The sequence below is a fragment of the Pezoporus occidentalis genome, unplaced genomic scaffold (genome assembly GCF_034315485.1).
Source record: "Pezoporus occidentalis ecotype Australia unplaced genomic scaffold, CSIRO_AGI_Poc_V1 ctg129, whole genome shotgun sequence".
NCBI classification, from domain to species: Eukaryota; Metazoa; Chordata; class Aves; order Psittaciformes; family Psittacidae; genus Pezoporus; species Pezoporus occidentalis.
In genome coordinates, this window is record NW_026913092.1 from 226,778 (window position 1) to 249,158 (window position 22,381).

At 38.3% G+C, this 22,381-nt stretch overlaps 1 protein-coding gene across 2 annotated transcripts in view; it reads left to right on the forward strand.

Annotated features, from left to right (window-relative positions):
* The window catches only part of PDK3 (pyruvate dehydrogenase kinase 3), a 57,678-nt gene that overhangs the window by 14,856 nt on the left and 20,441 nt on the right, over positions 1–22,381 (forward strand). For both annotated transcript variants that reach the window (XM_062608053.1, XM_062608052.1), the window contains exons 2-5: positions 2,765–2,906; positions 11,881–11,952; positions 19,658–19,842; positions 21,948–22,037. In XM_062608053.1, the coding sequence (XP_062464037.1) occupies positions 2,765–2,906; positions 11,881–11,952; positions 19,658–19,842; positions 21,948–22,037 (489 nt within the window). The remainder of the gene's footprint in view (positions 1–2,764; positions 2,907–11,880; positions 11,953–19,657; positions 19,843–21,947; positions 22,038–22,381) is intronic.

A 22,381-nucleotide genomic window follows, 5' to 3' on the forward strand; every position in this document is an offset into this window, starting at 1 on the left:
GCTGTTCTGTATCACTTGCATAGGGTTACTGATTAGCCCAAACAGAGAAGATTGAAGATGATAGAGCATTTGTTGACCCCCTTTTCTTAAGCCTTTTTAAAGACCTGCTGTGGGTACAGTTGGCATCTCTCAAATTTTGCCCTAGGTATCCATGCAGTAGTAATAATTTGAAATAACTTGAAGATTATGCTCTTGTAATATCTTGCTTTTTATTGCCATTTTTCTGTTGAAGTAATTTCTAATGAATACCTAACTTACAGACTCAGATGTTGTTTCTGTAGTTACTAGGATGTCCCTCATTTTGACAAATGTGGCGGTGTAAGTGTTGCTGTGAGGAACAGCAGCCAAGGAGCAACTGTTAGGATACATTAAGTATGTTTTTTTGCTTCAGAGCTGGGGAATATCTAGTTGTATGTGCTGTTTGGCAAGCAGATAACTGATGTTAGAGTAGAAGTGAATCAGCTCTGTGAAGGCTCTCAGATAAATTGCATACAGCTAAGCAGCCGGTATTCTGACCATGTATCCCAAACCAAAAAGAGATACTGAAGTTATGGTGAAGCAGGTCTTCCACTTAGGCAAGCTTAAACAGAGCTTCCTTTCCTTTTCTGCAGTGAGCATGCAAAAGGATCCCAAGAAGCTCTGTACCTAAAATGTAGCTCATTAGAGCAAGGCAACTCCTTTGAAAAGAGACAGTTTAGAACTGCTGGGGTGAGACTGGTTGAGTAGAGATGTGCCCTTGCTCATGGGAAGAGATGAAGGGGGTTTCTTATGTCAGTCCTGCAGCTTTTGTTATCTGCCTTGCCACAAGTCCTGGGACTGTGTCCATGAAGGGCTCCTGTGCCCTTTCACAGGCTCCTGCAGGTTGTGGGTTCTTGTTTGTCATTTCCTCCTTCTCTGGGCTGTCTTTCATTCCTTTTGCTTTTCATTGCCTACAAAATAACTCAGCTTGCTCTTGGTCACTCTTGGGGAAGAAGTCTTTGTTCCTGAGGGTTTTCCAGCCCAGAAGCTGTAGCGTGAGCTCGTCTGAGAGTCCTGCTGTCCAGCCACAGTCTTCGTAAAGACACTGTTATATATAGTGACTTGTGAACAAACAGGTGTCTCTATTGGAGGTGAATTGGTATCTAACTTAATTGAAGGATTGAACTCTGAAATCATTACTGTGCTTCACAGAAAACAACAGTGTAATATCTGTTTCCTTTGTCTCATTTTGACAGGATGTGTGTATTTGTAATTTAAGATGTGAAAATGCAAGTAAGTGAAATAGATCCAAATGTTTGCTGAAAGAACGATAATAGAATTGCTGACAGTAATAGAATTTAATGATCCACTGGCTGATGATACCTAAATGAGCAAGAAGAAAGGGAAATCTTAATCCTTCTTGCATATTCCCCCAAGCTTGTTACTGTTTGGGATCTAATCCATCAATGCATGTTACCTATGCAAAGAAGGTGAAAACTCTGCTGCTCATCTGATTATAATGGGACTGTCTTAAAAGTATCACCTTGATTGTGCTGGTTGCATAGTACTTGAGTCTTTCAAATTGCAAATCTCAGTGATTACGTGCCTGGCAGTGCTTTTAACACTCTGGTTTGCTTGAACATAATTTATAGCTCCTGTATTATGCCTTCACTCACAGATTTTACAGGCAGTTTTATTGGTTATCATCACAAAAGACATTTTCTGTCTTTCTGGATTTAAGCAGAATGCTGACAGTTCATTACAAGTAAAAGGGATTTTTTTATTTTTTTATTTTTTAAATTTACTTGGTCTCTTAGAAATTAGTTATGGTGAGGAATTCCCCACTTGTGAAATGCTGCAAAATACAAAAAAGTCTGTCAGGTCTGATCTGGCATCTGAATTGCTTGGGCAAGTGTCTTAACATCTTGCACTTTCATATACTTGTAGTTAAAGTTTTATAGGTATCATCAGCAACTAGTTTAGCTTAAGAATGGTATTAATTATGTCAGTCTTCTAGCTCCTGTAGGGTGGCTCCAGAGAATTACCACCTTTCCAACTAGGTCTGCAACAAAGTAGTGATATTTTTCCTGGATCCCTTTCATTTGCTTTCTGACTTTTTTTTTTTTGGTTGTGGTTTGTTGTTTTTTTTTAATTGTCAAAATATTGTGCTTGATAAAAATCTGGTTTAAAAATGAAAGTTCAAGATAATCTCAACTGCAGCTTTTCCAAATGGGAATGTGGTGACAAGCACTGCACTTTCCTTACAGGTGGCTAGTGAGCATCTTGTAGGCTAGTCCTAGAAGGGATGATGACCTTTGCTGGTCTTTCCAGGTGATGATGATATATTTAAGTATTCAGTAGTTTTGAAGAGCTTGTGGCATGAAACATCAACTGGCTACTGCCATTCTGTTTTGTCCCTTCGTTTTCTTCTCTCCATTACATGCGTGGCATGTACTTTTTAAAAGCTTAATTTAGTAGAAAAATCATACTGATAAAAGCTGGTATTTTGGGGTCTTATTTCCAGCTGATATCAAGTCTTTGGTATTCAGTGAATTTTATCTGTAGGATGAGAGGTTTTTATTTATAGGAGGGAGGATGAGATTATATGAAATGGGGAAAAATGTTAGATAAAAGGGGTGAAGCTCTAGGAAGGTAGGAGTAGAATATGCATTTTGGGGTGAAGGAACTGAAGGTGGGTAGTGAAAGAAATCAGACTTAAAATGTTTTTAATTCCACAAGCCTGGGAAGTCTAAAATTTGATCTGCTTAAATGGACATCTGTTTTTTTTTCCCCTCTCTTCTAACAGGTCGTGACAATGCATGTGAGAAAACTTCTTACATGTTTCTGCGGAAAGAACTTCCAGTGCGACTAGCTAACACCATGAGAGAAGTCAATTTGTTGCCTGATAACTTACTTAACAGACCTTCAGTTGGACTAGTACAGAGTTGGTAAGTTTAAAAATGGATTGAAAAATTAGTGTAAAACTGTACATATTGCTTTACTTTCAACTTGGCTTAAACTGTTTTGAACTGAACTCTCTTTTCTGCCTTGAACTGTATATAATGCATGTTTCTTGTCAAATTGAAGTTTAATTTTCTTCTATCTAACATTAATAAATATTCTAAAATGGATCCTAGAGGTAAGAATTTATAAGTTAGTCTTTTAAGTTAGTAAAATAATACTGTTGTCTCCCACATAATTAGAATCAGTCAATAACTTTTAAGAGCAAGCTTGTTAAATACTCCTTACTATATTGCACCCATGACTTCTTGAAGTAGCTGTTCTTTCTCCTTATTCTTCCTTTGTCAAAAATACCAACAGAAAATGTAAACCTCATCTGTACTTTTCATTGCTAAATCTGCAAACTTAACCTGGTATTGAGTGGAAGTTATGGAATGAGACAAAAATCTAGTGTCATCCAGTAATTAACATTCCCTATTATAATAACTAGTGTATACCCAAAATTATTTAAAGTCCTGTCATCTTTTCCGCAGTAATTATTTTCTAGGTTACCTGCATGTTCGGTGTGGTTTAGAGAGTACTGCCTTGTATGTATTAAGTTCTAAAAAATTGTCATTCATGGGGTATTTACTGTTTTTCTATCTACAAATACTTGATCCAAAGAATTTATGTAAAAATATCTTTGCAGTATGCAACAAACTTCCCTTTGTGGAAAACAGCTTACCTAACTGTAACAGCAGCTATTTTGTAGACTTCTGTTAAGTTCAGTCATAGCCCTTGAACAAAGAAATTCCGCACTGGCTGTACCTTTCTTCTGGATTTGGTCTCATTTATCAAGCTTCATACTTAAGAAATATAAATTAGTATAAGTAATATTGTGTACTTTGGTTTAAATATGTTTGTCTATAAAGAGTAACACTGGCTGTCTTGATGACCACTTCAAACATAGTGATTAAGTGCTTCACATAAATGGGAATGCTGTGCAGCCGCACAATAACAATCACTTTTGTGGTTAAGTGGCAACTTGCAAGGTTTCAAGGCTTGTATCATCTGTCTGATGTTACCAGAAGTTGTTATGCCAAATAGGAAAGAGTGGATAATATGCAGATCTTTTAGGCTTTTTTTAATCTAGATGATTTGTGAAGCTATCTTTAGTGAAATGTGGACGCATGAGTGAATGAAGAAAATAAAATAATTTTTCTGTAGTGACTCTACAGCTTAATTCTTCTAGTCCAAATATACCTTCTGTGCATAGGCTTCTGACCTCCTAATACAGACTCAAGTAACATTTGGATCACTTTTGGCAAAGGAACTGAATGGGTGCTTAGAGTGGATGCCCCCTTCAGAATTTTTGCTTAGAGGTCTGAGGACTCAAGGAATGACTTTTACAGCTTATGACTTATACAAGAGATACTACTGATTATAAAAAAGAGAAAAATAAAAATATTTGAAAAAAAGTCTTAAGTGTGTTAGAATATATAATGACGTGCCCAGATAACGTACTTTATATGATAATGTGATTTGCACTATCACAGCTATAGACTGACAGTTTTCTGATAAATGGGCCAAAAATCAGGCTTTAACATGATGAAGTTCAAGTGGACATCCAACCCAGAGATGGAAGGTTGAAATCAGAATGTTTGTTGTGTTCTTCTAATTTTGATTTTCAGTTACGTAGCTGTTTTTGTGGAAAAGAGGATCTGCACTGAGACTATGTAAGAATATTTTTGTGATCTTATGTCAGAAGTAACAAGCATAAACGTAGCATGTTTTTTTCTTGATTGTAAACGTGGACTTGAAAGAGCTTATTTCTTATCCTCTGTTTAGAGGCTTTTAATTTTTAAATATTTACCTGTAGATTGTAAGGCCTAATGGTATACTGGTAATGAACCGTTGCCAAAATTTACTCTATCAGCTTCTGAAAAGACCAAAAGTGTTTTCTTAACTTCAGTGTGAATGACCTTGAATATTATGCAGCTATGCTGATAGTAGGTTTTGAAACATATTTATAGTTTCTTACTGTGAAGTTCAGACATATCTAGAGAGAGATCCCTGAATTTTAGGCAGTAGAATAAATATAGCTGTCTTGTGTACTCGTAAAATTAAGAAACATCTTCTTGACACACTTGTTTGCTTCAAGAAATTTTTTTCAGATCAGATTTCACAATACTTTATTTTTACTATGCCATAGTAAAATGGTAATTTATTAAAATGCAAACAAAAAAATCTGATGTACATTTGCCACACGTGAGCACACATAATTTAATGCATTATTCACCTTAGTCTGTTTATCTGCTAATTTTCAGTAATTTATGTAGTCACCAGCATATTTCTGATTTATGCTACCACTTTCCAGTAGAAGCCTGATTTTATGTGCTTTGGCTGAGACTCCAAATTAGCTGAAGCTTTAAATCTGAGTTCCCAGTCTATGCCTTCATGTCAGCATGCAAAAACATACAAAAAGCTCCTATCTTTAAAGCAGGTTTTATTTAGAGTATGGTGGCTCTGTAAATAGAACTTAGGTTTGATGGAGTAAGAAAACAAATTGACCCTGCCTACTTTACAGCATGGATCCTTCCTTTCCCATCAATCCTCTGTCCAGTCAGGCAGTGACATTCTGGGTTACATGCATTTTCTAGCCCCTTATAGATCCCTTGGGAAGCAACCTCAACTTGCCACTTCTGAGAATACACTCCCTGCTGCAGGCAAGCCCTGTTCTCTAATCCATCTTCAGGGTCTATAGGCACTTCGCTTCCTGTAACATGCTTCTTGACTGCACTGTGCTGCCTAACAGATTTTACAGCTGATTGCTTGATTGCTTTCAGGAAAGGTGAGGTTTTTTTTCTCTCCTTCCTTTCTGTGTTCCTTTAGCCTGATGCGTGTGCCGCAGCGAGCATAGGCAAGACAGCTGTCCTTTCTTTGTATTGCTTTTCTGAATAAAGCTGGCAGTATCCAGAGAGTGAACTATGAACAACAAAACCAGTTTTGCATTTCAGTCTGTGCAAAATCATGAGCTCTGTCCCAGTTTGAGTTTATAACTTACTTTATGTGTATGTTTTGTATGGAATAGAAACGGAAGGAATAAAGTGAATAAAAATAATAGTACAGTTAACATGTTCTGCCTGTGAGCTGCATTGACTGCAAGTAATAGACAGATCAACAATCAGTGTGCTAGGGATCAGCAACTTATTTTCAGTTTTTCAAGATTAGTAGGTAGCATCCTAGTTCTGAAAAAACAGGCCTTTTTTTAGGCCAGCTTTCAGAGGGCGCTCTAGCTGTTGTGCACTGGAGGTAGGATATTGAACGTGTGGCAGAACTGCGTGATAGAGGATATCATCACTAATGTGATGTGATGAGGGAAAGTAGTTACAATTAAACCTTATAATGGATAAGATCAGAGCTTGTAAAATATCTAAAGTGCATGTGATGTTTGCACAACATGCTACTCACTCATATCGAAAACTCATATTTTAATTGGCATTGACTAAATGTCTCTTCTTTAGTACTTTTACCTGGAAAAGGCTATGAATTTCCATTTGCCTCCTTGAAAAGACCCATTGGAGAAATCGATACAGCTTGGGGATTAATAATTTTTTACATTCAGACTATGCTAACAAAATTGTGTTGCTATGAAGATATGTTTTATCTTTTCAGTGCTTTGCTGTTAGGTTCTAAAGGAAAATCTTTCTGAAATACACATACCCAAAAAGCAAAAGTATCTTGCATAAGTTCTGAAAAAAAACAACAACCAAACTTGGAGTTGACATTCTGAGCATTTGCAGTGATTTTGTGTGAAAAGTGCCATTCAAGAATTATTGCATTTGGCAGACTAACAATTCAATCTACGTGGCAGTAATTAACAAAGGAACAAGGCTAAAGGCTGCTTGAAACCAGAGCTTGCCCAATGATCTGTAGTCTATTATAATAAAAAATTAAACACTAGAAGGGCAACAGATTTGAAGGGCATAGGTTCTGATTCATGCTTTTGATGACTCACCCTCACCGAAGATAACAAAATATTTTGTTTTGTTTCAGTTTTTGGGGTGATTTTGGTTTCTTTTTTTCTAAGATACGTACTGTATAGTTGCACTCATTTACTGGTAATATAGCAAGTAATCCATGTAATCCATTATTCTGCTACTTTTCTGCTTCATTCTGGCTGTCTGGTAGATTGTTTAAAACATCACAAGGTCTTTTCAGTGCTTGATTTAACTCTGTAGTTACCACCTTCTTTTATCCATATCTGCACACACAGTTCAAATCAAAAGACAATTTAAGGAAATAGATTGTATGAAAGGGGAATGATTGTTTTTACACACCCTAGCTGTTACAGGAGTGAACTGCATTGCTGACTGTTCACAATTACACAGATTGTAATGTGGTTGATGGATAAGACAGTATTGAAAATTATTTATTACAGCTAACGTGAGTTCCAAGTTTATTTAATTTTGAGCTGTTTGGGAGGGATGGGGGGAAGTGGGGTTGGAAATTGTAGCATTTTGGCTCACTCATTTTTTCAGGTCACGTTGGCTGCCTTGGATTTCACACATTTGATGGGCAGCTTCAGCAGCTTCCTGTTTAGTTTCTTATAAGTGCCAAAACCACTTTGCAGATATAAGGGGCCTGAATTAAGTGAAGATTATTATACCACAGGTTTAGATTGGAAATGAAAATGCAGACAACAGTCATTGAATGATGAGGTGAACCTATATGGGAGGATTAGAGTAAGACTTCTTCATGGTAATCATGCAGGTATTTTTTGGGTAGATTGCTTTTCTCTGTAGAATCAAATATTTTGTGCAGTTTCCTTTTGCCACACAAACAAATATAAGACAGCAAATATTTATTATAGAATAAGAAAGGAGTTTTTCGTTATATTGCTGCCCACAGTATGAGAGAACTAGTCCCATCTGACAGTGCTGGTGGTCTTAAGTTACATGGCTTTTTTTTTTTTTTAATTACTAAAAGTATTTGCAAGGATGTCATGTGAATGATACCCATTTTCCCTTTCCACAGAAAAAGTCCAAAAAAGTCAGTTTCCTCTTGGAGACAATTACAGATTGAATTATTTAGATATGTTCTCATCATCCATCAAGGAAAAGGTGAGGTAGGCAGCAAAGAGTTGTTGTGGGATGTCATGTCTTCATTAGAGGCAGAGCAAAATTTGGCACAGGAATGGGTCTTAAGCATTGTTTCTACATGATGTTGGCTAGTTTGGCGAGAAGTAAAAAAACTCATTGCCTGTATGGAGCCAAGCTGATGACACCCTGCATTACTCAGTGCCTTGCCCATTATTTCCCATCTTTCATTTTGGAGTTTCTTTGCTGATTGTTTATTACTGTGTTCTGCTAACTGTAGTAATGGTACCTTTTTTTCCCATCCTGTACCCATGATTAACTTGATTGACTTTGGTTCACACGAGCCAGGTAATGTTGAAGAATATGTTCCTCTCTGAAACCAAGGAGTGGGTCACCATAATTTGTTACATGTTAAGTCTTGCAGGTGAGGCAGCTGAGTTCAGAGACTAAAGCAGCCTTTTCCAGAGGGAATTAATGAAAAAGGAAAGTGCAAGGGCAAATTCTCAAGGGAGATTAGTTCTGATTCACTCTTAGAAACTCAGTCCCTCCTCCTGCTGGTGGTCCTGATGATTCTTCTCCTGCCCCTCTATCCTCCACATCATGCAGCTGAAATGGGGGTTAGAGTAGCAGCCTGTGGTGCTCGAGGGAGTCATGTAGACAGCAGTGCTGTGTTAAGCTTTGCTGTAGCTTGAAGATGGAGGGTGAAGTTTCACAGCCTCCGTAAGCTAATCTTAATGTAGAACTGCCACCAACAGAGATTTTGTTGTAATGTGAAGTCGTCCAATCTTCAGTGGCTGGGGTCAGCCTCATGGGCCCTGAGCTTCTGAATAGGCCATTCTGTTGAGCTGATCTTGTTGTTTGCTGCCTACTGAAAAGGGTCACTTGTTTTGCTTTTTCTTTATGTAGGCTTTATGGTTATCTTTTCCTTCTTGTGCTAGCTTTAGCTGGTTAGACCTTTCTGTGAGTTGTTTTCATGTAAGAGAAAGGTCTGAGTTTTTTAATCAGTTTGGCTCTCTGTTACACCACTGCAGGGAGCTACAGCTGTTGAGACACACATCTCATTAGCGCTGATGTTTTCATAGTGCTTAACCAGGAGTGAAGGGAGGGTAAAAGGGAAAGGAATGCCAGCTCCTTCTGGTAATGCTGAAACCACCCAACCTTTTATGTGTGATTGATACCTTGTGTGATTTACTTCAAGAAAGAGGTCCCATTACTGTATTTTTTTTAAAGCTATATCTGTACTGCTAATGCGCCTGTTTCAGGGGGTGATCCCTGGTCCTTAGGCCCAGTGGTGTGAGGTGGTGCATTTTAAGTGGTGGTGGGCTAGTTTCCAGTGGAACAGGCTGGCCATGTTGATGTTTAGTGGTACTTTGCCTTAAATGGTTTCTGAGTCCTGTGGTACATCTGTGGCTCTAAGCATAATATCTCATGTGTGACAAATGTCTAAAGTAGAGCTGTGTTGTGTAAGAGTGGTGTTTTTATGAAGCCCAGGGTTGTGTCAGGTGGCCTGAGGTACAATGAAAGGAGATGTGAGAATGTGTGATGGGGAGTACTGTGCTGGAATACAGCTTGGTGCAGTCTTGTTAGTGTGGCTTTTGGGGAGTGTTCCCTGGAGCTTTATTTTGGAAGGAAGTTTGGATCGCTGTCTGAAGAATGTGGCAGCAAACTGTCATCTGTAATAAGTGGATGACCAGGAAATAAAGATCCAGGGACAAACTAAGATATATGAAATTACAGACCTACCTGAAGAGGGGTTTTGCGCCTGTTAACTTCTGCTTGATTTATATAGCAATTTCATAGAATAGAATCATAGAATAATTAGGGTTGGAAAGGACCTTAAGATCATCTAGTTCCAACCCCCCTGCCGTGGGCAGGGACACCTAACGCTAAATCACATCACCCAAGGCCTCGTCCAACCTGGTCTTGACCACTGCCAGGGATGGAGCATTCACAACCTCCCTGGGCAACCTATTCCAGTGCCTCACCACCCTAACAGGAAAGAATTTCCTTCTTATATCCAACCTAAACTTCCTCTGTTTAAGTTTTAACCTGTTACCCCTTGTCCTATCACTACAGTCTCTAATGAACAGTCCCTCTCCAGCATCCCTATAGGCCCCCTTCAGACACTGGAAGGCTGCTATGAGGTCTCCACGCAGCCTTCTCTTCTCCAGGCTGAGCAGCCCCAACTTCCTCAGCCTGTCTTCATACGGGAGGTGCTCCAGTCCCCTGACCATCCTTGTGGCCCTTCTCTGGACTTGTTCCAGCAGTTCCATGTCCTTTTTATGTTGAGGACACCAGAACTGCACACAATACTCCCAAGTGAAGTCTCACAAGAGCAGAGTAGAGGGGCAGGATCACCTCCTTTGACCTGCTGGTCACACTCCTTTTAATGCAGCCCAGGATACAGCTGGCTTTCTGGGCTGTGAGTGCACACTGAAGCCGGCCCATGTTCATCTTCTTATCGACCAACACGCCCAAGTCCTTCTATGCAGGGCTGCTCTGAATCTCTTCTCTGCCCAACCTGTAGCTGTGCCTGGGATTGCTCTGACCCACGTGTAGGACCTAGCACTTGTCATGGTTAAACTTCATGAGGTTGGCATCAGCCCACCTCACAAGTGTGTCCAGGTCCCTCTGGATGGCATTCCTTCCCTCCAGGGTATCAACTGAACCACACAGCTTGGTGTCATCGGCAGACTTGCTAAGGGTGCACTCAATCCCACTGTCCATGTCAGTGACAAAGATGTTGAACAAGACCGGTCCCAACACCGATCCCTGAGGGACACCACTCGTTACTGGTCTCCAGCCGGACATTGAGCCATTGACCACAACTCTCTGTGTGCAGCCATCCAGCCAGGTCTTTATCCACCGAGTGGTCCATACATCAAATTGATGTCTCTCCAATTTAGAGACAAGGATGTTGTGTGGGACAGTGTCGAATGCTTTGCATATGTCCAGGTAGATGACATCAACTGCTCTACCCCTGTCCATCAGTTCTGTAGACCCATCATAGAAGGCCACCAAATTGGTCAGGCAGGATTTCCCCTTAGTGAAGCCATGCTGGCTGTCACCAGCCACCTTGTTGTTTTTCATGTGCCTTAGCATGCCTTCCAGGAGAATCTGCTCCAAGATTTTGCCAGGCACAGAGGTGAGACTGACTGGTCTGTAATTCCCCGGGTCATCCATTTTCCCCTTCTTGAAAATGGGGGTTATATTTCCCTTTTTCCAGTCATTGGGAACTTCACCTGACTGCCATGATTTCTCAAATATGATGGCCAGCAGCTTCGCAACATTTGCCAGCTCCTTCAGGACCCGCGGATGGATCTCATCAGGACCCATGGACTTGTGAACGTTCAGATTTTTAAGATGGTCTCGAACCAGATCCTCTCCTACAGTGGTCGCAAGGTCTTCATTCTCACAGTCCCTGCATCTGCCTTCCAAGCCTTGGGTGATGTGGTCAGAGTCTTTGCCAGTGAAGACCAAGGCAAAGAAGTCATTCAGAACCTCAGCCTCCTCCAAATCCTGTGTAGCCAGTTCTTCCGAGAGCTTCCTGAGGGGGCCTGCATTCTCCCTAGTCTGTTTTTTATTTGCTATGTACCTGTAGAATCCCTTCCTGTTATCTTTAATACCTCTAGCTAAGTTTAATTCTAACTGGGCCTTAGAAATTTCCCTAAATTGCGGTCTGTAGAGGCATAAAGAATGCTTACAACTCAATATAATATATTGGAGTTGCTTTTTGTCCCTTGGTTCTGGTATCCAACTTCATTTTATCCTTTACAGCGGACTGTGTACTACTGTTGTTTCAGGTGAGGTTATAGTCTTAAGATTAAAAAAAAAAAAAATATTTTAAGTATTTTAACTATTTATCATTTTTGCTTATTTTCAGGTACATGCAGAGTTTCCTTGAGCTTCTAGAGTATGAAAATAAAAGTCCTGAGGATCCTCATGTTCTGGATGAGTGAGTAATCTGTTTTCTTGTGATAGTTCATTTTAAAATAATCTGTCTCAAAACAATCAAGTGTTTTTATACTACAAGATAACAGTAATCTTATTTATAAGGTAGAATTTGTGCAGGAAAGGCCAAAATTGTAATCTGGAGCAGGATATAGGAATCTTATGCTTTTGAACAATATATTTTGCATTTGCACAGTCCAGTAGTTTAAGAAATAGTGTGAAATGCTTCCTCCAAGGCTGTATGGAGAAGACAACATGCAAGTAAGAATATAGTTGCATATCAAATGCTTAGGATTAAAATGTCATTTCTGGATACACTGAGTTTTGTACTGTTGCATATAGTGTATATTAACGCATTAATACTTTGATTTCATTTTCAGTTTGAAAACATTCGGTGTGTCATTGTTTCTATCTAAAAGCTTTTTTAATGGGCTTCAATTATTGGTGTTCACCTACCTCACTGAATAATACTACTTATGTTTTGAGAAGGAAGGAAAGCTTAGCCAGTTTTATCAACAAAATCATGTTAAAATTGTTATGAGAATGTTTCCTTGAAATATGTATGTATAAGAAAACCCCCAACCACATGTAAGTGAGAACAGGTACAACAAACGCATTAGAGACTTAAAAAAGCAAAACAACCCCTCCCACCACTAAGGGATATGGTTACTCTGTACTATATAGCAGCCAGCTTTGTTTCAGGAGATTACGTCTTGCTTTTGTTCCGTTAATTAGTTTTCTTAGGGTAGCTTCTCTTGTTAAAGAAGACCCCCCCCCAAAAAAAAAAACCAAAACCAAAAAAACTAGAAATCTTACAACACTTTATAGGAAGCATTTTTTAAAACATCTTGCAGTCCAGTAAATGCTCTGGTTGTACAAGATGTGGCTTACGCTGTGCAAAAATGATGTTTTGCTTTCCAGTAGTTCCAGATGCATTAACTGGTATGTTATGTTAGGCTAAGTAAGGGGTTTATTAGGTAATGCATTTTAGATGTTATGCTCTTTTGGCTGTGGTCATGTTATCCAAGGTCTTAAGTATCTACCAATACAGGAAAAACTCAATTGCGTGAGTACCAGTTTCCCTGCGTGGCAGAACTGTAGAAGGAGCTGTAAGGTTCATGGACTGAGTGAATTGTAGTGTTACTGAACAAGGGAAAGTATTTTCTCAGTGTGAGTCCTTATCTGGAATACTGTCTTCAGTTCTGGGTACTTACCTATTAAGCAGTTAAAACACACATGGACAGTATTGATATGAAAGGAACAAGAATTGGAGACGTGGGTAGTTGAAGTTCTGAATAATGTTGAAGGCATTTGTTTAGATTGGAAAAGAGTAATTGAAGTGTGAGACACTGCAAGTCTTGAACGTGCCAAAAGAAAAAGTCACCATAATAAAAGATTATTGGTTGCTTGAAGTGAAGAAGTGGAGAAATAAAAAAAAAGTGGCTGATTTTTATTGTAGTTGAGGTTGTACACAGGGCAAAAAATGCAAATTCTAATATTAGCAAGAACAGACTGAAAAAGACCATTTCATCCTGTTCTGAAAAAGAATGCTTTTCAGAATGGAAATAAATAATTCCATTTTATTTAATAAATAGTAAAAATTGAAGTATTCTCTGTAGAGCATTCCATTTTAAAAGCTTTTAAGAACAGATTAGTTTTTATTGATGTTCTAGGCAAGCTTCTTCTGTAGTGGATAAATTAGATGAACTTTTCAATTGCCTCTAGTTGTTACATTTTGTTATTCTGTATTTACAACCTGTTTGCACAAGAATTTGTTTGTGACTTGTTCAGTAGTAAGTTTTCCTATTGCTTGACTTGAAAGAGTGTTTTGAGTGGTGGTAAGTTACCAAAACCTAGGTGTCTTGTTTCTTTTTGAGATGGCATAAGCTGTTCTAGACCTGTAAGCAAGAGGTAGATCACCATATGTTTTAAAATGTTGATGAAGAGTTTTCTTGGAGATCTGTTTTCAGTCTGTGCATAATTGTAAAATGAATTACCTTAATCTGGCATATGGATAACACACATTCTTGATGGTGTTTCATGGCAACTGGAAGTGTTGTTTGATGCTCTATATTAGTATGATACACCAAATACTTGATGATGAACCAAACTGAACTGAACTTATACTGAACTCATTCAGTATAACTGTTAACATGTTTGAAATCTTGTGGTTATTGCATTTATGTAATTAAGTACATATAATAAGGATGCTGGGGATATTTTTTTCTGTATTCTAAGGTGAAGTCCAGGTAGGGACTAGGACAGTAAGAATTGCCTTTATACTGAGTTTGGCCTTTGGGGGAAAAAGATGAAAGACTGATTAAAGAGCAGGTTTGTCTTCTTGCCAGTACTGGGTAGGCTACCTAAGATTAGAAGATCAGATTTACTTTCCTGCCCTTTGCATGTCATCTCTTCCTAGCTTTCTGAAGGCTGTGCTATTTAACTGGATATTGATCCATAATTAGCTATCATTTTATTATTCTTTGCAAAATACTTATTTAAAAATAACTATGTCCATATTTATCTTGTAATAACCAACAGATAAATCTAACAAATTTCTCAACTTCTGTACCAGTATTCCTTGTTGCTGCTGTCTAGCTCTATCCTACTTTTATGCCTTGCAGTCAGCAGAGAAATACAGGGAGATAGTTAATGAACTACTTTGCAGTGCGGGAGTGTGGGGTGGAGAAGGGACCAAAACAAACCACTTATCTGAGTTAATTTAGGTTTACATACCACTTTTCTATTATTTGTATGTATCATTTAATACAGAATTTGAGTCGTCATCTGGGACCTTATGGGTAGCGTCTTTAGGGATGCATGACTAGGAATAGTACTTTCCTTCAACCAGATTGGTTTGCTTAGAAAAAGACAAGTGGAAGTTGACTCTTAAGGTATGCTGGGTCATTTTAACCAGAGACTTTCTGGTACTCGCAGTATCTGTGATGTATCTCTGAGTACCTTGCATATAGTAGCATGTGAAGAGGGGTTGGAGCATTCATCTCTTGGTTCCTCTCAGCTGTCTTATTCCTGCATTGAGCATGCTGTAGAAGCGTACTTATTATATACTAATACTATGTATTATATACTTCATATTATGGAAGGCCACTCTTGCATCTTTTGGTCATTGGAATGCCCTGTGTGGTATCAGATGACTTGGACATTTCATAATGGCCCTTATCTCACAGAATCACAGAATGGTTTGAGTTGGAAAGAATCTTAAGCTCATCTAGTTCCAACCCCCTGCCATGGGCAGGGATGCCTCACACTAGACCTATCGCCCAAGGCTCTGTCCAGCCTGGCCTTGAACACTGCCAGGGATGGAGCACTCATGTTGTGAGTGGGCAACCCATTCCAGTGCCTCACCACCCTCACAGTAAACTTCTTCCTTGTATTTAACCTGAACTTCCCCTGTTTAAGTTTTAACCCATTACCCCTTGTCCTATAACTACAGTCCCTGATGAAGAGCCCCTCACTAACATCCTTGTAGGCCCCCTTCAGATATTTGAAACTGCTCTGAGTTCTCCACACAGTTTCTGTTCTCCCAGATGAACAGCTCCAACTTTATCAGTCTAACACTTCTTCCTGTAACTTAGCGTCTCCAACTGTGAGACATGCCTGGGTGGAAGTACTTCAGGTTTTCTTTGAGCTGAATGTAGTGTCTACACCAAGCACTCAACCATGATGGCTTACAGAACAGCTGATTTTTGGAAATTGAATGAGTGCCTTGGTGGTCTTTTTAGCAGCTGAGATGACCTCAATTTGTTACAGCTAATCAAGGTAACAATGGCATAGGAGAGAAAGGGAGCTAAAATGCTGTTTTAAAGAGGTTTGATATCCACAGATGTGCTGTATCAGTGTTGGCAGGACTTCAATTAATGCCTTCTAAAACAGTGGAATTACTTGATCTGTTCAGCACTAGTGTTGTATCTTTGCTTGTATGGTGAGTCTGCTCTGGTATTCTCAGAATCTGGACACTCTTTCTGAAGATTACAGAATTACAGATATTATCCATGTACTGTCACAGCTGACTATGAAGCCATGCAGTGAAGTGAATTGGGAAATCAATGTAGTTGAAAAATAGACCTCTTTCAGTCCTGTGGACCCTAAACTGTTACAGTGTGGCTTACAAAGACAGACAAGGCAATAGAGAAGGTGAATGGTAAGAAGCAGAAAGTGTGGAGACTAAATTAAAGCTGATGTTTTTCAGAGTGGCCCAAATTATCTCTGCTCTTAGTGTATGAATTCGAGGCCAGATGTTACATTTGAGAATGTTACCTTTATGAATATTGGACTAAATGAAGGGATTTTTTGTCTTGGCATTTCTGTGATGAAGCTTCAGAGGTGCTTCAGTTTCTTTATTACGTTCTGTTGGTTAGCATACCTTATGAAGGCTTACTACAATGTCACCATGTTACTGGCACTGCTGGTAGTATGCACATATGCCAAAAGGTCAGGTTACTTTGCCTTTTTGATAACAAATATCTTTGCTCAGACTGCAGAGTGGCCTGGTGGAAGTCATTCCACACTTCTGTCAAACAGTGTGATTATGTTATTGAGAAGTGTTGCGATAAGGTGTCCATGCTCAGTAGATGTGGTAAGTTGGCAGAAGTGTCAGAAGCTTCCCGTGGTGTCAATAAAACACGCAGAGGCAGAAGTTGTTTTTAAACAGTTGAAGTGTTTGTAAAACGTGCTGTTCACATGTACTTTCAAAGAACACTTATGGGTACAGGCGATGGAGTTTCCTTGCTGTTTTTAATCTTTGTGGGAGGGTGTGTGTGGGAGTGTCCTGGAACTGAGAGTGACTTAAGCTGGCTAGAGGTAGCACACAGACAAGGAACTTAGTTAACAAGAAGTAACTTTCCTTTTAGCAGCACTAAGATTAAGATAGTGCTTCTGTTAGCGATTTGAAATAAGTAAATATTTGATTAGATTTTAAGAGGGTGCCATTTCTTTTACATTCCAAGTAATGTGAAATACCACTTCAGTTAGTTTTGCACTTTGAAAGTAGCTATGCTTTCTAGTAGAGAAATCTTTGTGAACTTGTCCCTGTCTTTCTGATGACTCTCAGCTGCCAGATAGCACTTGCTTAAAAAAGGGCAGCCAGTCAAAAAAAAAAAAAATTGCATATCTGTTCCATTTAAATCCATTTAAAAGGATTATTTTTCAGTCCACTCATCACTTTCTTGTCTTTCATTTTTCAGATAATGCTATCCATAAAAGAGAAATAGCGAAATTCCCTTTGTCTTTACATTGACTTTGACTTCTTGCAGTTTGATGATAGATCAAACCAGAATAATATATACAGTCATTAGGGAGTTAAAATAATAACTTGGTTTGTGACATTGTCTTTGCAGAAGTCTGTAGGCTTAGTTTTTTTAACAGCAGTTGTTAATGCCTTAAGTATTTTTTTGTTAATACAGAAATCACTGAAACTCACTTGACTAAAATAGCTTCATATTAGTAATTTCTCATCTGTCAAACCAACTGCATTATTTATTCGTTGTGGTTTTCAGAATACGATACACTGGCTTCTGAAAAAAAAAACCACAACAAAAAAACAAAACCCTGAAAACAAAACATAATTGCTTAATAAAATTTTCAGAGCTATTCTGGAATATTCCACTCCCTCCCCAGCTAATCCCATGAGCATTTTAAGAAATTCTATACATGATCTTCCACAGTTTGAGTACAGTAAAAACTCTGTGTTTCCAGGGGTATGTGGGTTTGAGATGTGGTAAGGAGTGAGTGGTAAGATTAAGGAAACATGCTTTGATTTCTGCCTTGCCACTTTGAAATGTGCCTGTACATACTCCATGTGTTTGGTCCTTTAAAAGCATCCCCTTGATGGAAACGCTTGTGTGAACTAGTTACCTTCGAAGATGGAATTGGGGGTTTCATGTATCACTTCAATAATGAAGGATTCCTTTATTTTGTGTATTTGCAGACTAAGCTTCAGCTATGATTTGATGCTGGTCTGTAGCAGATGAATCTCCTAATCGTGTATTTGCCCCTCAGCGTGCTCTGTGCATTTAAGCGCTTTGGTAGCGGGATGTCTGTGAATGGTTTGCCCTCATGGAGCACATTAGCATCACGTTATATATATTGTGGATAGTGGAAGGATTTAAAAACAAATAGCAAAGCTGTCAGCAAATAGCTGTTAGTAGAGTGTTGTGAGTTGTCTTTCAGATGTGGTTGTAGGTGTTGCTTCTCTGCTGTGTTCTTAGTTAGTGTCTTGTTGCTCTGAAACATAGAAGTAGCACGAGTGCATCCAGGCACTAGTCTTGTCTTGAAAACTAACATCCTATTTCAGTGGTTATAGAACACACAGAATCAAGACTTCAACATAAAAAGAGTCTTGAAATCTTAAAACCTTAAAAGATTTTTGAGCTGTCAAGTCAGCAAGATTGGTAAGTAAGAGCAGTCATTCTGTACTGTGATAGTATTTAGATTGGAGAATTAGGCAGTTAAACTTTTCTATGCACAGCATAGTGTTGAAAGACTTGAACAGTTAACACACAGGCAAAAACCGGTGGTTAAATTGAGAATGATAAACTATAGAAACTGGAACTTACACTCCTTTAGCGCTGTCAGTGTAGACTGGCAGAAATACTTACAAGTGTATCACTTGTTGAGAATGGTATGGTGTACTGTCAGAAGATTGTTTTAGCTAAGGGGTTATGGAAAGGAAGGAATCAGATGCTTTAAATGTGACTTAACTGCTGGTAGTCTTTCACTTTTTGGTGGTTTTCACCCTGCTCATTAGCCTAGATAACTGTTAAAGATCCTTTCCAACCCTAACTATGATTCTAATAATACATTTCATTTCAGTAATCATTATAAATCTGAGAATGTTCTGCCACTGATGTTTCTTTAAAAAGGATCTGTAGAATTGTAGATGTATGCATAGCTGAACAAGTCTCCCAGCTGCACTTTGAAAAGTGTATTTCACTGTGTGCTTTTTAAAAACAAGATTATATAATCATTCTGGTGTTAATATTCGTTTAATATTGGAGAATGTAATGCAGTTGAGTAGTACTGATTTTTCCATGTCTAGGCTTTAGAAACCTATTAATAATTAATATTTCAAGTATGTGTGAATTTGCATGTGTGGGACAAAAAGGATGAGTGCTTCCAAGATCATAGGCGTCGAGCTGCCTAGGTAGGAGAAGCAGAAGTCCTCCAACCTGTTTCAAAGTCAGTGTATCCTTGTAAACAGCCACTTGTTAAAACCAATGTGATCTCCTAAAACTTCCGGATACCACAGAGCCCATCAGAGCACCATTGTATGCGCTCTGCCATCCAGTGGTCTAAAAGAAAACTGAACAGAAGTCACACTAGTAGTAATCACCCATCCCGTTGCTCAAACTTAAGAACAGATGCAAGGTAAAGGAAATGCATTCAAAAGTTACACTGCACAGGTTGAGGTGTTGGGAAGAAAATGTAAAGCTTATCAAGTTATGAAGGTCAGTCAGGCAATTTTTTTTCCCCAAGCTTCTTTTCCAATCTCTCAGGTACTGTTAGAGAATGAGTTACCATGGTGCATACAATTGCAATAAAAGAGAATCTTTTGTTCCTTTTGTTGTCTGCTAATGGTGAAAAGAGATTTAATTTAAAGGGGTGTTTTGGGGAGGAGTTGAAAAGAGAAGTGAGAGATCGAGTTTAATTATACTTCTTAACAATCTGTTTCTGATTTTTGTTTCCTCTAGCTTTTTAGATGTTTTAATTAAAGTCAGGAACAGACACAATGATGTGGTTCCAACCATGGCGCAAGGGGTGATTGAATACAAGGAAAAATATGGCTTTGATCCATTTGTTAGCAGTAACATCCAGTATTTTCTAGATAGATTCTACACCAACCGCATCTCTTTCCGTATGCTTATTAACCAACACAGTAAGTAATTGCGTTTCTCATCTTTGAGAAGTCATTAGTTATTGCTTGTAAACCTGAAGCCATAGCTTGTTTTTTTACTCATGACTAATTCTTAATGTTTTGTGCTAATTATAGTAAGATATTCTGGCAACCTGTTAATTTTGTTCTTTGCAGTTATCAGAAATGAATCCAAGCCAGCAGTGTGCTTTCTTCCACAATTTGTCAAGCTTTGTCAGTGTGGCTGTCACTTTTTAACTTTGTTGGCAGAGACAGCTTGTGTAGTGATGCATAAACTATTTTTAGATGATAGTAGAGTAGCTGTATCTTTCTGCTCACAAATCTGTCAACATAGTTTGTAGAGCTGACATTCATTCCATAATGAAATGCAGTGATGCCATAAATTTTGAATAGGTTATGCGCTATATGGATTTTTACTGTGTTTTTCCAGCCAAGTTACCTAGACTTTCTTGCCTTTTAAAAAGGTTGAGTATTTCTAACTTAAAACTTAAGCTATATCCCTTGTGTTCTCGTACTTCCTATTCACTCTTTATGAATAAACGCTAGAAATAGTCGTTTGTTGTCATTAGTTTGTTTCACTTGTTGTTACTAATAAACTTGCTTTTTTATATTCGTATTACAGAGTGAAAGGAGTTACTTGCACAGCTCCTACTAACCAATATGTGCAACCATGCAGAAAGTGATCTGTATAAAGTTAAGGACAGTCTTGTGATCTCTTTTAGTGTACCTTGTGTCTTTTAGCTCTAGAGCTTCATTGTCTGCTCAGTGTTCTGCTTTTATGAGCTCTTAGAAGCTGTAATGTGTTACATATAATGCAGACAGACACTAGCTACTGTAATGCAAAGTACTTTACTACAAGATGTGCGCTGTTCCAGTAACTTTTAGTGTGACTAACAAATGCCTCCCTGTGTGTGTACAAATAACTCCATTGTGGCAAAGTATAGAAAATGAGGTAAATGTGCAGCTTATTCTTCTACCTGGGTAGACAAGTAACAGGCAAAAAAACAAGTTAAGTTAAAAGGCTTCCATAGAAGAGTTCTGTGGAACTCTATAAATAAAAATATTCTCCTAATAGAATTCTTGGGTCAAGTGCTAGCATTATTGGCACTAGTTCTGAAACATCAGACTTATTTCATTGAACTGAAGTGGCTTTTCTTGTGGACACTCTTATTTAAGTGCTTGAAACTTAAAACTACTTGCAGATGCTGCAAGTTTAGTTAATCTTCTAAAATTTTTCCACAGTAGTGATCCATGTATGATGCCAAATATTAATCTCAAAGCATGGATGAATATGATAATTGGAAAGCAGGATGCAGAAATGAGTTTTCATGTAGTCTCCGCTTCTTTTATACATTATTGACAGACTGTTTCTTGCAGTGCAGTTCTGCAAGGCAGTGTGCCATTGTGTTAGCTCACCAGGACCAGAATAGGAAAAGCTTTCAGATCTTGTCACTTGCTCACCTCATACTGCATCTGTTTCATATCAGAGCTGAATAACTTGCTAAAATAGCAGAAAATCACTTCTGAAAAAAAAAGTGTCAAACCTTTCTACTGCTTTGAGAGCTCAACTCTTCTGAAGGATCTGGTGAGTGCTAGATCCTTTTGCAAAGGAAGGGAGTAGGGAGCATATTGCTGAGAGTCAGGGAGGAAGTCAAGTGAGAGACACCCCTGTGCCAGCTGTGAAATTGCAGCTTAGGTGAGTGTAAAAGGTTTTTAATGCTGTCTTACAGTTCGTCAGTCCTTTTTACTGTAATACTTCCATTGTTGTGATTGCTTGTGTTCTGATGTAATGCTATGAGTGAAGCATTTTACATTTTAGTGTAATCTAATTTTTGATAGCCTATTTCAAAATATAAGTTTAAATATAAGTTTTCCACTTAAACCCTTCCACACCATTTTGGTTTTAATTAGTCTTAGCTATAAGTATGAAAAATAAAAAAGAAAATGGAAGAGGGAGGCATGTAGTCTTCCTAAACAAGGATTCTGGCAATTTGCTAGGGTATGTTTTTACAAGACAATTCACTATCCACCAAGTTTCAGATTTAACCTTTCTGGGCTGCCTCAAGTGTAGTAGATGACTTACTGCCTTTTTTTTTTTTCCCTTTTAGCACTTCTTTTTGGTGGAGATATTAATCCTGCTCATCCCAAACATATTGGAAGCATTGATCCTAATTGTAATGTAGCAGAGGTGGTTAAAGGTAAGATGATGTTAATGTGTGTGTTGATTAAAAAAAAGAAACAAACACCTCATACCTTAGAGTATGCAGAAATACGGTTTTGAGATACAATAGACTGAAAGTGACTTAAATGAATTTAATAATAGAAGTTCTGCAGTTGCTTGCAGCAAAGCTGTGGGCTTATTGAGGCTTTCTAATGTCTTCATTATTGAGAATGTAGAAGCTTTAGGTATTTTAATGGAACTAAGTAATGTTTTAGTTACCTTAATCTGTCATTTTTAACTATCAGATGAAGTGTTTTGTTAAACTTCAGATGTTTTCTTCCCTAAAATACTTAGAAGGAGTTTCTAATGTACTGCTTTTTT